A 14,635-nucleotide genomic window follows, 5' to 3' on the forward strand; every position below is an offset into this window, starting at 1 on the left:
TGAATAGATTAACAAAACTTGCATGAGTCCGGCTACTAAAGCAATATAAGATTCGCAATTTTAGCGGTTGCCCTTTTTCTAACGAATAGAATTATGTCATTACAATAGATTGCACACTTCCAATAACCAAATTTGTTTGTCACTCACTTGGACACCAAGTATGTGCCTAATTGCATCATTTCATGTACAACTTTGGGGGTGGGTGGTTGAGGGGGGCGGGAATGAAAGGTTATGTCCTTGTGTATATTAGTGCATGGTTACTTCGCATATTCCCTTAAATGGTGTAACTCTGTTACCAGCATTGATGTAGGGCTATATGATGTCACAGTCAGTCCTGTTCAAAAACTGAATGAGTTTTTTTTTTCTCTTGGTTTTGTCAGAGATGCATTGAATACTACTATGAGGGAGATTTTACAAAGGATGATGAAGGCTCGGATGAACAGTGTCAGTGGTGCGGAGAAGGTGGAAACCTCATCTGCTGCGATCAGTGTCCGTCAGCATTCTGTAAATCTTGTATATGCCGCAATCTAAGCCGCCGGGAGTGGACAAAGATATCCCTCAACGAAACTTCAGAGTGGCACTGCTACGTATGTGACAAGAAGCCACTGAGTGAGCTCATAAAATGTTGCAGAGCTGTCATAAAGTCGGCTGAAAAGTCAAAGCAATTATCCAATCAGAAAGAAATACATTCTTCTAGGACAGCCAGGCCAATAAAGAAAGAGACCGTCGATCCATTAAGTGATCTGCATTTGTTCTTAGAAGGTAGGCTAAAGGGATGGTCGTCCTTTCAGAGGAAGCTAGATAACAGCAAGAAGTTAGCTGCTAAAAGCAGTAGGAAGCAACTGGCACAAGCTGTACTCAATATCCGAAGCTTCAGGAAGTATTTAAAGTCCTTCCAGGATCAGTTTGAACAGTGTTTGGAGGAGGTCATGTCCTCAGGAGAGCTGAGTGCCGGAGATACTGCAACGGACTCAGTCGCTGTGACAGAGGGTGGAAGTGAAAATGAGCCATCAGAGGCCAAGAGAGAGGCAGAGACCTCAGGAGAAAACACGACTGCAAAGAAACAGAGCAGAGAGCAAACAGCAAGAAGGATGAAAACGACTCCAAGTAGGAGAGGGAGCGGTTCAGGTCAGGAACTTTCCCAGAAGGATGTGAAGGAAGAAGAGGATTCGTCACAGAGTAGTATCGAAGCCGGCAACGGAGGAGAAGAAGATTCTGAAGGAGATGAGGGGTTGGAAGTAGATGATGGAAAGGTGGCTGTAAAAGATGTAGATGGAGGGAGGGCAGCCAGAGATTCTGAAGAGGAGCAAAGCATGCAAGAGGAAACAACTAGCAAGGATGTGGAGGTAGCCAGTGATAGCCAGGATGTCTTGTCTGTGGCAAACGATGGTTCCAGCGAGGAAAGGAGAGACAAGAGTAGTAAAGGGAAGATTGTTTGTGAGGCAATTAGTGTGTTGGCCTCAGGGTTTGAGGAGGACGGGGAGAAAGGCAATGAGGAGGCAAAGGAGGAGGAAGATGATTTGAGTCAGGAGAAAGGAAGTGATGAGGAGATGGAAGAAGGAACAGAACAAAAGAAGTCTTCCAAGGCTGATAGAAAGAAAGTGAGGAAGGAAAAGATGGACGGAAAGGCTGTAGAAGAAAAAGAAGCAAAAGTGGTTGACTCTTCTGTTGGAAAGGAAAATGGAAACAAAGAGGATGAAGACGAGTTTGAACGGTTGCTTATGGAAGAGATGGAAGAGGAGGAGGAGGAGGGGAAAGAGAAGAATGGGGACAAAGATGAAGACCCTACTGCTATTAAGAAGGCAAAGAGAATGGGTAAGGGTAAGCAGAAGGAACCACAAGCAAAGAAGGATATCTCAAAGCTTTACAAGAAGGAGGAAGCGCAGTCCAAAAAATATGTGGAAAACAGTGACACCTCAGATACAGAGGTTTCTCTCATTGATGTCGATCTTGCAGATGAAATCAGCAGAAAGATGAAGAGAAACAGAAAGAAAAATAGAGGGAAAGGGCACGCTGCGCCTCCCTCTTCTTCATCAGACACCGACGAGGAAGTTGAGAAGATGGTACAGAAAGCAAAAAAGAGGAAGAAACAGCCCAGTAGTGAGGAAGAAAGTCCTGTGAAAGGGCAAGGGTCAAAGACAAAGGGAGACAGTAACACCAAGAGCAGTGTGGGTGCCAAAAAGAAAAGACGAAAGAATTCTTCTGGCTCTGATATCGATGATGAAATCGAACGATTGGGTGATATACAATTTTCTGGTTCCAAAGGTAAAAGTCGGAAAAAGGGTGGTAAGGGTAAAACGAGTGCGACAAAGAAAGGCAAAGGGAAGTCGAAGAAAGAAGAAAATGAGGAAAGCGATAGCGATGACTTTGAGGAATTGCCCGAGGTCAACTACGACACAGATCCGGAGTTATTGATGAGCAGCCAGAAGAAGAAAGAAGAGGTGAAATTAGAAGATGCAGAAGAGGAACTTGCAGAGAAGAGGCTGCGAGAGGAACTGGAAAATGACGGAAAGGAGAACAACCACGGGAACTCCAGCTCCGATACCGAGGTAGACAACGATGAGAAGAAGGATGGTAAACAGTCCAAGGGGATGGGAAAAGAGAGTAAAGGTAAGGGCAAGAAAGGTACCGACAAGAAACGGGAAGATTCCAACTGGGACGGTTCCGCCGAAGAAGACAATAGCAACTCTGATGCTAAGGAAGGGAAAGACAAAAAAAAGACTAAAGTTCATAGACTTCTAAAGAGCAGGTTGATCTCTTCATCTTCCTCCAGCAATTCCGACCAAGAATGGAATCACAAGAAGAAGAAATTGAGTGACGTCATAGACAAAAGCGACGACGACAAAGGCAAGAAGAGAAACAGCAGGAGAGGGAAAAAGAGTAAAAACTCTGACTCCGACTTCACCGCTTCAGAGTCGAGCGACGATTCCGTAGGGAAGAAGAAGAGGAAGACGAAGAAGAAGGGAAATGATAAGAGTAGGGGCAGTCGAAATACATCTCAGACATCAGGAGACGAGAGCAGCGACATTGAATTCATCAAGAAAATCACCAAACGGAAGAGGAAGAAGGCAGGTACGCAGACCGAAACAGACAAGGGGAGTAGTGACGAATTTCAGGCGGAGAGGAAGAAGCTTAGGAGCTACCAGACAAATGATAACAAGAAGAAAAAATCCAGGATCAAGAAAGCTTGTGCGTCCAATAGCGACTCTGAGGATAAAGCCAGACAGGTTTGTTTAAATGGAGTCACCCATTGATGGCAAAGACATATTTCTATTTCTAGATCAGTGGGTGGTGGGTTAATCTGAAAAGGTTTCTTTGCTGTTGCAATCCTATGGTTATTTTTTTGAAATGTGAGGATATTTATACTTATAGACTATTTTTCATAGTTGAGATTTAAGCGTACAATGAAATGCAAAATCCCCTTTGGGATAAATGACTTGAACGAAATAATTAAAAGGATGGACATTCTCAGTTTCATCACCATGGTGATGCCATTAACCCTGCCTTTGCCAGAAGCATAAATCAGTTTCAACCCCAAAAAATTAATGGAAACAATTGTATTATTTGTTGATGCCATCAGGTTAGGGTGAGGATTTTCAGGTAGTGGGATTATAATAGAATATTAATTAAGGCTCAAACCTTGCTTGTTCCATTGGAGTATATGAATACAAAATAAAATAATTGAAATAATTTTTCTAATTTGAGTACCTCAGTCAAAAAATACAAATCATGCATGTAGGTGGAGGACAAAGTTTACCGCTAGAATATATAATGAAAACAGTTTTTAAGGCAGTCCATGTAATGAAATCACAACTTACTGTGCAATGTACTTATTCAAAATCCTAAGATATTAGTGAACTGCAGGATTTTCATGTCATTAATAGCACAAGATATGAAGTAGGCAGTCTGTATCTGATCAATATGCTTCATTTCACAAACACTGTATTGTATAACTTTTTAAATCTGAGACTGATCACTTTTAAAAAGTTGTTAGTAGTACTGTATGTAAATTTCATAGCTTTGAAGATTTTAAATTACACTTAGCGTTGCTTTAGTGTCACCATAGTAAGTGATACCACTCTGAAGTTATATGAAAATAACATTTTTTTTTTCAAATATCTTTTTGCCTCTTGTGTTGCATGTCTACGACTTGCTACATTTTAGGATCAAAGTGATTCAGGGTCCGATGATAACAAGGCCAAAGGTCGTAAGAAAATTAGGAAGGTCATGTCAAAGAAGAAGCTGGCCCAAGAGACGAGAAATGCTGCGGAGGAAGAAAGAGAGAGACGTAAAAGGGTGCAGAAAAAGAGACAAGAGGTAACCATGGTGAGATGGGTTAGGGAGGGGGGTAGGACAGGGTGTAGCCATGCTCATTTTGGGGGTGGGGTGGGTTTGGCCACATTCTGTTCTGCTTTGGACACTCTTTTAAAGTGTCCAAGTGAAGTTTTCTGATTCGATGAGAATGTACATGCATGTGATAATTGTGCTTGGCGAGAGAGCCCTGGAGTTGGAGTGGGGTGTCTTTGCAAAAGTGGTTTATTCTTGGCTCAATTCCAACTTGCAAAGTTATGTTCAAACTTGATATGGGTTAAGGTTCAATGCATGTCGGAACCTTTGAGTGAATTGCTGCTATGAGGGAATAAAAGTGACCTGAAGTCACGATGGAGGGATCCAAGTGACCTGAAGTTAGAATGGAGGACCCGGGATGTGTTAATGAGAAGGATATCCAAGGAAAGTGATCATCTTTGAAATGAAAGTTCTCGTTGCTGCTAAGCCCTCGGTTGTATCCTAAGTAGCCTTAAGCTGCAAAATGCCCACATGTCATCTGCTAAGCTTACATTATGGTTTGAAAGATTGTCTGACTTCTTGGCACATAGATACTGTCAACAGTTGTTAATTCTGAAGTTTAGAAAGGTAGTGGTTGTTCTAAGCTGGTTTCAAATGCCATTTAAAATAAAGTGATTGTTGGTATGAAAGAATTGAGAAAAGTGCAGAATTTGTAGAATGTTGAATTTAAGAGATGAGTCTGTAGTCTTGTTTGAGTTACCATGTTCTTTATAGTACACTATTGAATTTGCTAATAAATTTTGAACAACCTTTATCACTTACTTTCGAGATATATCTGTGTGGCCTTGACCACAACCTCGTCTTCAAGGCACTGTTTTGTGCCAGCTTTTGTTCATATCTATGACCTAAAATGGTCATGATAGAGAAGAAAGTTTGAAAGTGAAAAGGATTATCTAGTTTTTTAGATCAAAAAGCTTAAGGTCTGATCAAAACCATTGTATATCCATCTCACACTGTAATGTATGCTTTCAATGCAAAATATGTATGAAGTGCTGGATGAGAGTTTTTGACTTGATGTAGCAGGCCATTTTTTGGGCATCTTAAAAGGGCCGGTCTGACTGATCAATGAGATATCAATTCATCTAGTATGACTGTCGGGCAGTGTCTAGAGAGATCTGTCGGTCTGATTGTTCAACTAGATATTAATTCATCTAGTATGACTGTCGGGCAGTGTCTAGAGAGATCTGTCGGTCTGATTGTTCAACTAGATATTCATTCATCAAGTATGACCATTGGGCAGTCTATAGAGATGTTCCTTCTCTTTTTTCCTATCTGTAGTTGATAGCCGCTGAGATGGACTCGCCTCAAAAATCCTCCACTCTGAAGGAAGTGTTCCTGGATAGAGATCCTGAAACCAAAGAGATCCTTCTGGAAGTGGACAAGCAACTTGTGAGGGTCCTAAAACCTCACCAAGCTAAGGGGATCCAGTTTATGTGGGATTGCACATTTGAATCATTGGCAGATGCTGACAAGCCTGGTAGCGGTTGTATACTTGCTCATTGTATGGGCCTGGGCAAAACACTGCAGGTAAATTTTTTTCACCCGGCTGTCAAACGAAAAGTCTGCGCTTTGCTTTCACTTCAAACTTTCAACCGCTCTGAATAATAATAATCTAAATAAACATTTATATAGCGCTTTACATAACGAATATCTCAAAGTGATTTACAGAGAATGCAAAGTGAAACCTCTACTCATTAAAGTACTTAGGAAAGAGGAAGGTTTTGAGATGGGACATAAAAGTTTGAAAATTATCAAGTGTATGAAGAGACTGCGGTAAGGTATTCCACAAACTTGTCAAGCTAACATGCTGTGTTTACACATGATGAAATATTCATATTCATGCTTAAGTGATCCATCAATATGGTTAAAAATTCATTTGGTAGGTTTGATAAAGACTAGACTCAAATCCAATATCTGTATGGTCAAACCCACTGGAGTACGAAACTAGGGACAGCCATAGCTTCTTGAATCTTGTTGACTTTGTTCCATGGTTTTTTAAACTGAACACTTCTTCCTTGCTAAATTCTTGTTTATATTATTCATGTGTTTATGGATATCTTTTCTGCTGATAATAAACAAGAATGGATTAAAATCCAATATCTTTCTAGCTAAACCTACTGGAGGACCAAACTAGGAACAGCCATAGCTTCTTGAATCTTGTTGACTTTGTTCCATGGTTTATTTATCCCAGTACTTCTTCCTCACTAAATTCTTGTTTATTTTTCCCTGTGTTTATGGAATATCTTCTCTGCTGATAGTAAACAAAGGATGGATTAAAATCCCAATATTTTCCTAGCTAAACCTACTGGAGGACCAAACTAGGAACAGCCATAGCTTCTTGAATATTGTTGACTTTGTTCCATGGTTTATTAAATTGAACACTTCTTCCTCCTTAAATTCTTGTTTATTTTATTCCTGTATTATGGAATATCTTCTCTGCTGATAATAAACAAAGAATGGATTAAAATCCAATATCTTTCTAGCTAAACCTACTGGAGGACCAAACTAGGAACAGCCATAGCTTCTTGAATCTTGTTGACTTTGTTCCATGGTTTATTTATCCAAGTACTTCTTCCTCGCTAAATTCTTGTTTATTTAATCCTGTGATATGGATATCTTCTCTGCTGATAATAAACAAGAATGGATTGAAATCCAATATCTTTCTAGCTAAACCTACTGGAGGACCAAACTAGGAACAGCCATAGCTTCTTGAATCTTGTTGACTTTGTTCCATGGTTTTTTAAACTGAACACTTCTTCCTTGCTAAATTCTTGTTTATATTATTCATGTGTTTATGGATATCTTTTCTGCTGATAATAAACAAGAATGGATTGAAATCCAATATCTTTCTAGCTAAACCTACTGGAGGATCAAACTAGGAACAGCCATAGCTTCTTGAATCATGTTGACTTGAATCCATGGTTTATTAATCCGAGCACTTCTTCTTGCTAAATTCTTGTTTATTTAATCCTGTGATATGGATATCTTCTCTGCTGATGATAAACAAGAATGGATTAAAATCCAATATCTTTCTCGCTAAATCTACAGTACTGGAGGATCAAACTAGGAACAGCCATAGCTTCTTGAATCATGTTGACTTGAATCCATGGTTTATTAATCCGAGCACTTCTTCCTCGCTAAATTCTTGTTTATTTAATCCTGTGATATGGATATCTTCTCTGCTGATAATAAACAAGAATGGATTGAAATCCAATATCTTTCTAGCTAAACCTACTGGAGGACCAAACTAGGAACAGCCATAGCTTCTTGAATATTGTTGACTTTGTTCCATGGTTTATTTATCCGAGTACTTCTTCCACGCAAAATTCTTGTTTACTTTATTCATGTGTTATGGATATCTTCTCTAACGATAATAAACAAAGAATGGATTAAAATCCAGTATCTTTCTAGCTAAACCTACTGGAGGACCAAACTAGGAACAGCCATAGCTTCTTGAATATTGTTGACTTGATTCCATGGTTTATTAAACTGAACACTTCTTCCTCGCTAAATTCTTGTTTATTTTATTCCTGTGTTATGGATATTCTCTGCTGATAATAAACAAGTATGGATTAAAATCCAATATCTTTCTAGCTAAACCAACTGGAGGACGAAACTAGGAATAGCCATAGCTTCTTGAATATTGTTGACTTTATTCCATGGTTTATGAATCCGAGCACTTCTTCCTCGCCAAATTCTTGTTTATTTAATCCTGTGATATGGATATCTTCTCTGCTGATAATAAACAAGAATGGATTAAAATCCAATATCTTTCTAGCTAAACCTATTGGAGGACCAAACTAGGAACAGCCATAGCTTCTTGAATATTGTTGACTTTGTTCCATGGTTTATTTATCCGAGTACTTCTTCCTCCCTAAATTCTTGTTTACTTTAATCCTGTGATATGGATATCTTCTCTGCTGATAATAAACAAGAATGGATTGAAATCCAATATCTTTCTAGCTAAACCTACTGGAGGACCAAACTAGGAACAGCCATAGCTTCTTGAATCATGTTGACTTGAATCCATGGTTTATTAATCCGAGCACTTCTTCCTCGCTAAATTCTTGTTTATTTAATCCTGTGATATGGATATCTTCTCTGCTGATAATAAACAAGAATGGATTGAAATCCAATATCTTTCTAGCTAAACCTACTGGAGGACCAAACTAGGAACAGCCATAGCTTCTTGAATCTTGTTGACTTTGTTCCATGGTTTATTTATCCCAGTACTTCTTCCTCGCTAAATTCTTGTTTATTTTATTCCTGTGTTTATGGATTATAAACAAAGAATGGATTAAAATCCAATATCTTTCTAGCAAAACCTACTGGAGGACCAAACTAGGAACAGCCATAGCTTCTTGAATCTTGTTTACTTGATTCCATGGTTTATTAAAACGATCTCTTCTGAGTACTGAGTACTTCTTCCTCGCTAAATTCTTGTTTATTTTATTCCTGTGTCATGGATATTCTCTGCTGATAATAAACAAGAATGGATTAAAATCCAATATCTTTCTAGCTAAACCTAATGGAGGACCAAACTAGGAACAGCCACAGCTTCTTGAATTTTGTTGACTTGAATCCATGGTTTATTAAACCGAGTACTTCTTCCTCGCTAAATTCTTGTTTATTTTTTTCCTGTGTTATGGATATTCTCTGCTGATAATAAACAAAGAATGGATTAAAATCTAATATCTTTCTAGCTAAACCTACTGGATGACCAAACTAAGAACAGCCATAGCTTCTTGAATCATGTTGAGTTGATTCCATGATTTATTAATCTGAGCACTTCTTTCTTGTCAAGTTCTTGTTTATTTTATTCCTGTGTTTATGGAATATCTTCTCTGCTGATAATAAACAAGAATGGATTGAAATCCAATATCTTTCTAGCTAAACCTACTGGAGGACCAAACTAGGAACAGCCATAGCTTCTTGAATCTTGTTGACTTTGTTCCATGGTTTATTTATCCCAGTACTTCTTCCTCGCTAAATTCTTGTTTATTTTATTCCTGTGTTTATGGATTATAAACGAAGAATGGATTAAAATCCAATATCTTTCTAGCAAAACCTACTGGAGGACCAAACTAGGAACAGCCATAGCTTCTTGAATCATGTTGAGTTGATTCCATGATTTATTAATCTGAGCACTTCTTTCTTGTCAAGTTCTTGTTTATTTTATTCCTGTGTTTATGGAATATCTTCTCTGCTGATAATAAACAAAGAATGGATTAAAATCCAATATCTTTCCAGTTAAACCTACTGGAGGACCAAAAAAGGAACAGCCATAGCTTCTTGAATATTGTTGACTTTGTTCCATGGTTTATTTATCCAAGTACTTCTTCCTCACTAAATTCTTGTTTATTTATTCCTGTGTTTATGGAATATCTTCTCTGCTGATAATAAACAAAGAATGGATTAAAATCCAATATCTTTCTAGCTAAACCCACTGGAGGACCAAACTAGGAACAGCTATAGCTTCTTGAATGTTGTTGACTTGAATCCATGGTTTATTAAACCGATGACCTCTCCTCTTTAAATTTTTGTTTATTTTTTCCTGAATCTTGTTGACTTTATTCCATGGCTTATTAAATTGAACACTTCTTCCTTGCTAAATTCTTGTTTATTTTATTCCTGTGTTATGGATATCTTCTCTGCTGATAATAAACAAGAATGGATTAAAATCCAATATCTTTCTAGCTAAACCTACTGGAGGACCAAACTAGGAACAGCCACAGCTTCTTGAATTTTGTTGACTTGAATCCATGGTTTATTAAACCGAGTACTTCTTCCTCGCTAAATTCTTGTTTATTTATTCATGTGTTATGGATATCCTCTCTACCGATAATAAACAAAGAATGGATTAAAATCCAATATCTTTCTAGCTAAACCCACTGGAGGACCAAACTAGGAACAGCTATAGCTTCTTGCATGTTGTTGACTTGAATCCATGGTTTATTAAACCGATGACCTCTCCTCTTTAAATTTTTGTTTATTTTTTCCTGAATCTTGTTGACTTTATTCCATGGCTTATTAAATTGAACACTTCTTCCTTGCTAAATTCTTGTTTATTTTATTCCTGTGTTTATGGAATATCTTCTCTGCTGTTAATAAACAAAGAATGGATTAAAATCCAATATCTTTCTAGCTAAACCTACTGGAGGACCAAACTAGGAACAGCCATAGCTTCTTGAATGTTGTTGACTTGAATCCATGGTTTATTAAACCGATGACCTCTCCTCTTTAAATTTTTGTTTATTTTTTCCTGAATCTTGTTGACTTTATTCCATGGCTTATTAAATTGAACACTTCTTCCTTGCTAAATTCTTGTTTATTTTATTCCTGTGTTTATGGAATATCTTCTCTGCTGATAATAAACAAAGAATGGATTAAAATCCAATATCTTTCTAGCTAAACCTACTGGAGGACCAAACTAGGAACAGCCATAGCTTCTGGAATCTTGTTGACTTTGTTCCATGGTTTATTTATCCAAGTACTTCTTCCTCGCTAAATTCTTGTTTATTTTATTCCTGTGTTTATGGATTATAAACGAAGAATGGATTAAAATCCAATATCTTTCTAGCAAAACCTACTGGAGGACCAAACTAGGAACAGCCATAGCTTCTTGAATCATGTTGAGTTGATTCCATGATTTATTAATCTGAGCACTTCTTTCTTGTCAAGTTCTTGTTTATTTTATTCCTGTGTTTATGGAATATCTTCTCTGCTGATAATAAACAAAGAATGGATTAAAATCCAATATCTTTCCAGTTAAACCTACTGGAGGACCAAAAAAGGAACAGCCATAGCTTCTTGAATATTGTTGACTTTGTTCCATGGTTTATTTATCCGAGCACTTCTTTCTTGTCAAGTTCTTGTTTATTTTATTCCTGTGTTTATGGAATATCTTCTCTGCTGATAATAAACAAAGAATGGATTAAAATCCAATATCTTTCTAGCTAAACCTACTGGATGACCAAACTAGGAACAGCCACAGCTTCTTGAATTTTGTTGACTTGATTCCATTGTTTATTAAACTGAGCTCTTCTTCCTCCTTAAATTCTTGTTTATTTAATCCTGTGTTTATGGAATATCTTCTCTGCTGATAATGAACAAAGAATGGATTAAAATCCAACATCTTTCTAGCTAAACCTACTGGATGACCAAACTAGGAACAGCCACAGCTTCTTGAATTTTGTTGACTTGATTCCATTGTTTATTAAACTGAGCTCTTCTTCCTCCTTAAATTCTTGTTTATTTAATCCTGTGTTTATGGAATATCTTCTCTGCTGATAATGAACAAAGAATGGATTAAAATCCAACATCTTTCTAGCTAAACCTACTGTAGGACCAAACAAGGAACAGCCATAGCTTCTTAAATCATGTTGACTTGATTCCATTGTTTATTAAACTGAGCTCTTCTTCCTCCTTAAATTCTTGTTTATTTAATCCTGTGTTTATGGAATATCTTCTCTACCGATAATAAACAAAGAATGGATTAAAATCCAATATCTTTCTAGCTAAACCTACTGGATGACCAAACTAGGAACAGCCATAGCTTCTTGAATCTTGTTGACTTTATTCCATGGTTTATTTATCCGAATACTGTACTTCTTGTTCTTGTACATTTTATTCCTGTTTTTATGGATATCTGCTCTGCTAACGATAGGTTTGATAAAGACCATACTCAAATCTGATATTGTTGAAATGGAAAATAAAATAATTAGGCTATATAAGCAATGTCTTGTGGAGTTATGTCAACTTCAAAGTGTCAAAATAGTCAATATTGGTATTTTTTTTATTTTTGGTATAAACTGAATGTCACTCAATACATACATGTAGTGTGTACAGTACATGTTTACAGTGTGTATTAGTGTTAGGTGTAAACAGTGTCTTGTGGCACTCATTGACCTTATCCAAGTGGATCACAACCGAACATGAAAGTAGCGCATCCATTTTCACCATGTTGCAGAAAAGTGAGCACATAAATTTATTCATCATATTTAAAGTATCCTCTAAGGGTAAAAGTGCATCCACCATAGAGACACCTTGAGACATTACTACAATAGCACTTGAGTTGTATGCAAGTCTAACAGTACCCATTGTAAGATGAATCTGGATTTTTTGTTTTGCTGGTCTTCCCTTAATTTATGAATAGTTTATGAACAATTGAAAGATTTATGCTGACTTACCTGTGTAACTGGTGCTTTTGTAAATGTTTAACAATTTGAACTGTGAGTTAAAGTGAATACATTTACATCTACTGTATTGAGAAAAGTACCCATTAAATCCTCAGCAATCAAAGCTTGTCTCTTGAAGTGAAGTTTTTTTTGTGTATATACTGTACTTTGAAGTGTTTCTAACATGTTCTGTACACTTGAATTAATAATACACTGTGTACATGTATGTATTGATTGACACTCATTTTATAGTAAAGTCTTTTAATTAAGTGAATAAAACCAGAAGCAGACAATACATTACAAATATTATTTGTTTATATGACATTGAAACTTAGGAGATAAGCCAAACTTAGGATCCAAGTGAAATCTAATAACAGCAATACCACCAATTCACTATTTATTTATTAATTACAACTTTCAAGGGTAAAACTCATTCAGCGATACCAAAAACGCTAATCCTACGTGAGGCCCTCAAACATAGTTTACAGTTAAAGAAATCAGAAATATTAAAGAAATCAGAAATTAGAAAAGCACATTTAAAGAACAGAGGTAAATAAGAATAAAACACAAAAAATAGAGAACGCTGAAATAGAAGTACAATGAGTTGATAAAACGTATCAAGGTCTGCTAAATACAACATTAACAAAGCATTAGAAATAATTTCTTTAAAATTTGCAAAGAGTGTTAGCATATATTTTATCTTAGGATTGAGCTCATTCCATTCTGTTAAGTTAGATAGGGTAAAATCATTTCTAATTTTATATACCATTGTCATTCTTTATTGCTTTCTAAATCTATCAAAAGACTTCCATGCTAATTCATCAAATAGCAAACTCTCTCTATCATCGCAAAAACCATTTCAAATTATCTTTGCAGAACTCTTCTGTCACTTTAAACTTCTTTCCTTGCTCCCAGCATTGCATGCTCCCCATACGAGACCACAACAATTAAAAAAAAAACTGTTTAAATATATCCCTTATAATAAAATAGCAGTATCCGTATCTAAAAATGAACAAAGTCGTTAATATACAATAAAAATAAGAATGGGCCAAGTATTGAACCTTGTGACACTCCGCTCACTATGTTGAGATACGATGATTTGATACAATTGATTTGAACACATTGCCTTCTATCAATTAGGTAAGATGCGAACCATGCAGTTGCGGAATTGGAAAAAAATGATATGCTTTCAACTTATCTATCAATCTATCTAATTATTTTGTAGTCTACCAAATCAAATGCCTTGCATAACTCAAGAAGAATCACTCCTGTTTGTTTATCCTTATCCATGGTTGGCCTACCATCCATCCATTAGTTAATTTTTAGCAATGCTATTTTGCAGGAATGTTTGATTCTGAAACCTGATTGAGCTTTACATAGCAAATCATATTTACATAAATAGTTATATAAAGACTGGTGAACATGCTTTACAAACACTGTTGACAAGACAGGAAGACCTGATATTAGTCTGTAATTGGAAATATTAAATTTTGAATAACTCTGGTATATTGGGATAATTTGGCCAATTTCCATCTACTTTGATTTGTCAACCCAACATTTTTGCAGGCTGCTTATGTGCAAGTGCAACAATATTACAAGATCACATGTCTATGGTTAGCCTACTGTGCATTAATGTAACACAGATTGCTTAAGCTGAAAACTGCCTGACCACAGAGGATAATGCAAGCATAATTATTCAGTTGAAATGACTATGAAAATTCTGTGGCTAATGCTCTGAGATGTGTGTCTAATAGCCTAAACTACAGAAGCTAACAAGAAGGATGTTAGGGCAGACTATATTGAGGGTAAGCAACCCCAAGCAGCTATGTGTACAGTGTGTCTATATATATATATATATATATATATATATATATATAAACATGTCTGTTAGGGTGTTTTGGAAAGTAAGATATATACAAAAGAGAAAAGGGAAAAAAATTTGACACTTTCATTTCCAGCTTTATTGCTTAAAAAGTTAAATCTGTAGCAAAATATTTCGAGCGTTATCACAGCTCTTCTTCAGTTGCAGAAGTGAGATGATAAAATGAAAGAAACTAGACCTTATTCGGAATTAACTTCACACCGATACTCATAAAAGAGAGATCTCTGTT

General features: G+C 36.6%; 1 protein-coding gene across 2 annotated transcripts in view; it reads left to right on the forward strand.

The window, feature by feature from the left end:
- Positions 1-14,635, forward strand: part of LOC139980369 (uncharacterized) — a 44,548-nt gene that overhangs the window by 10,408 nt on the left and 19,505 nt on the right. For both annotated transcript variants that reach the window (XM_071992001.1, XM_071992002.1), the window contains exons 8-10: positions 381-3,227; positions 4,165-4,317; positions 5,626-5,874. In XM_071992001.1, the coding sequence (XP_071848102.1) occupies positions 381-3,227; positions 4,165-4,317; positions 5,626-5,874 (3,249 nt within the window). The remainder of the gene's footprint in view (positions 1-380; positions 3,228-4,164; positions 4,318-5,625; positions 5,875-14,635) is intronic.

The sequence above is a fragment of the Apostichopus japonicus genome, chromosome 14, assembly GCF_037975245.1.
Source record: "Apostichopus japonicus isolate 1M-3 chromosome 14, ASM3797524v1, whole genome shotgun sequence".
NCBI lineage: Eukaryota > Metazoa > Echinodermata > Holothuroidea > Aspidochirotida > Stichopodidae > Apostichopus > Apostichopus japonicus.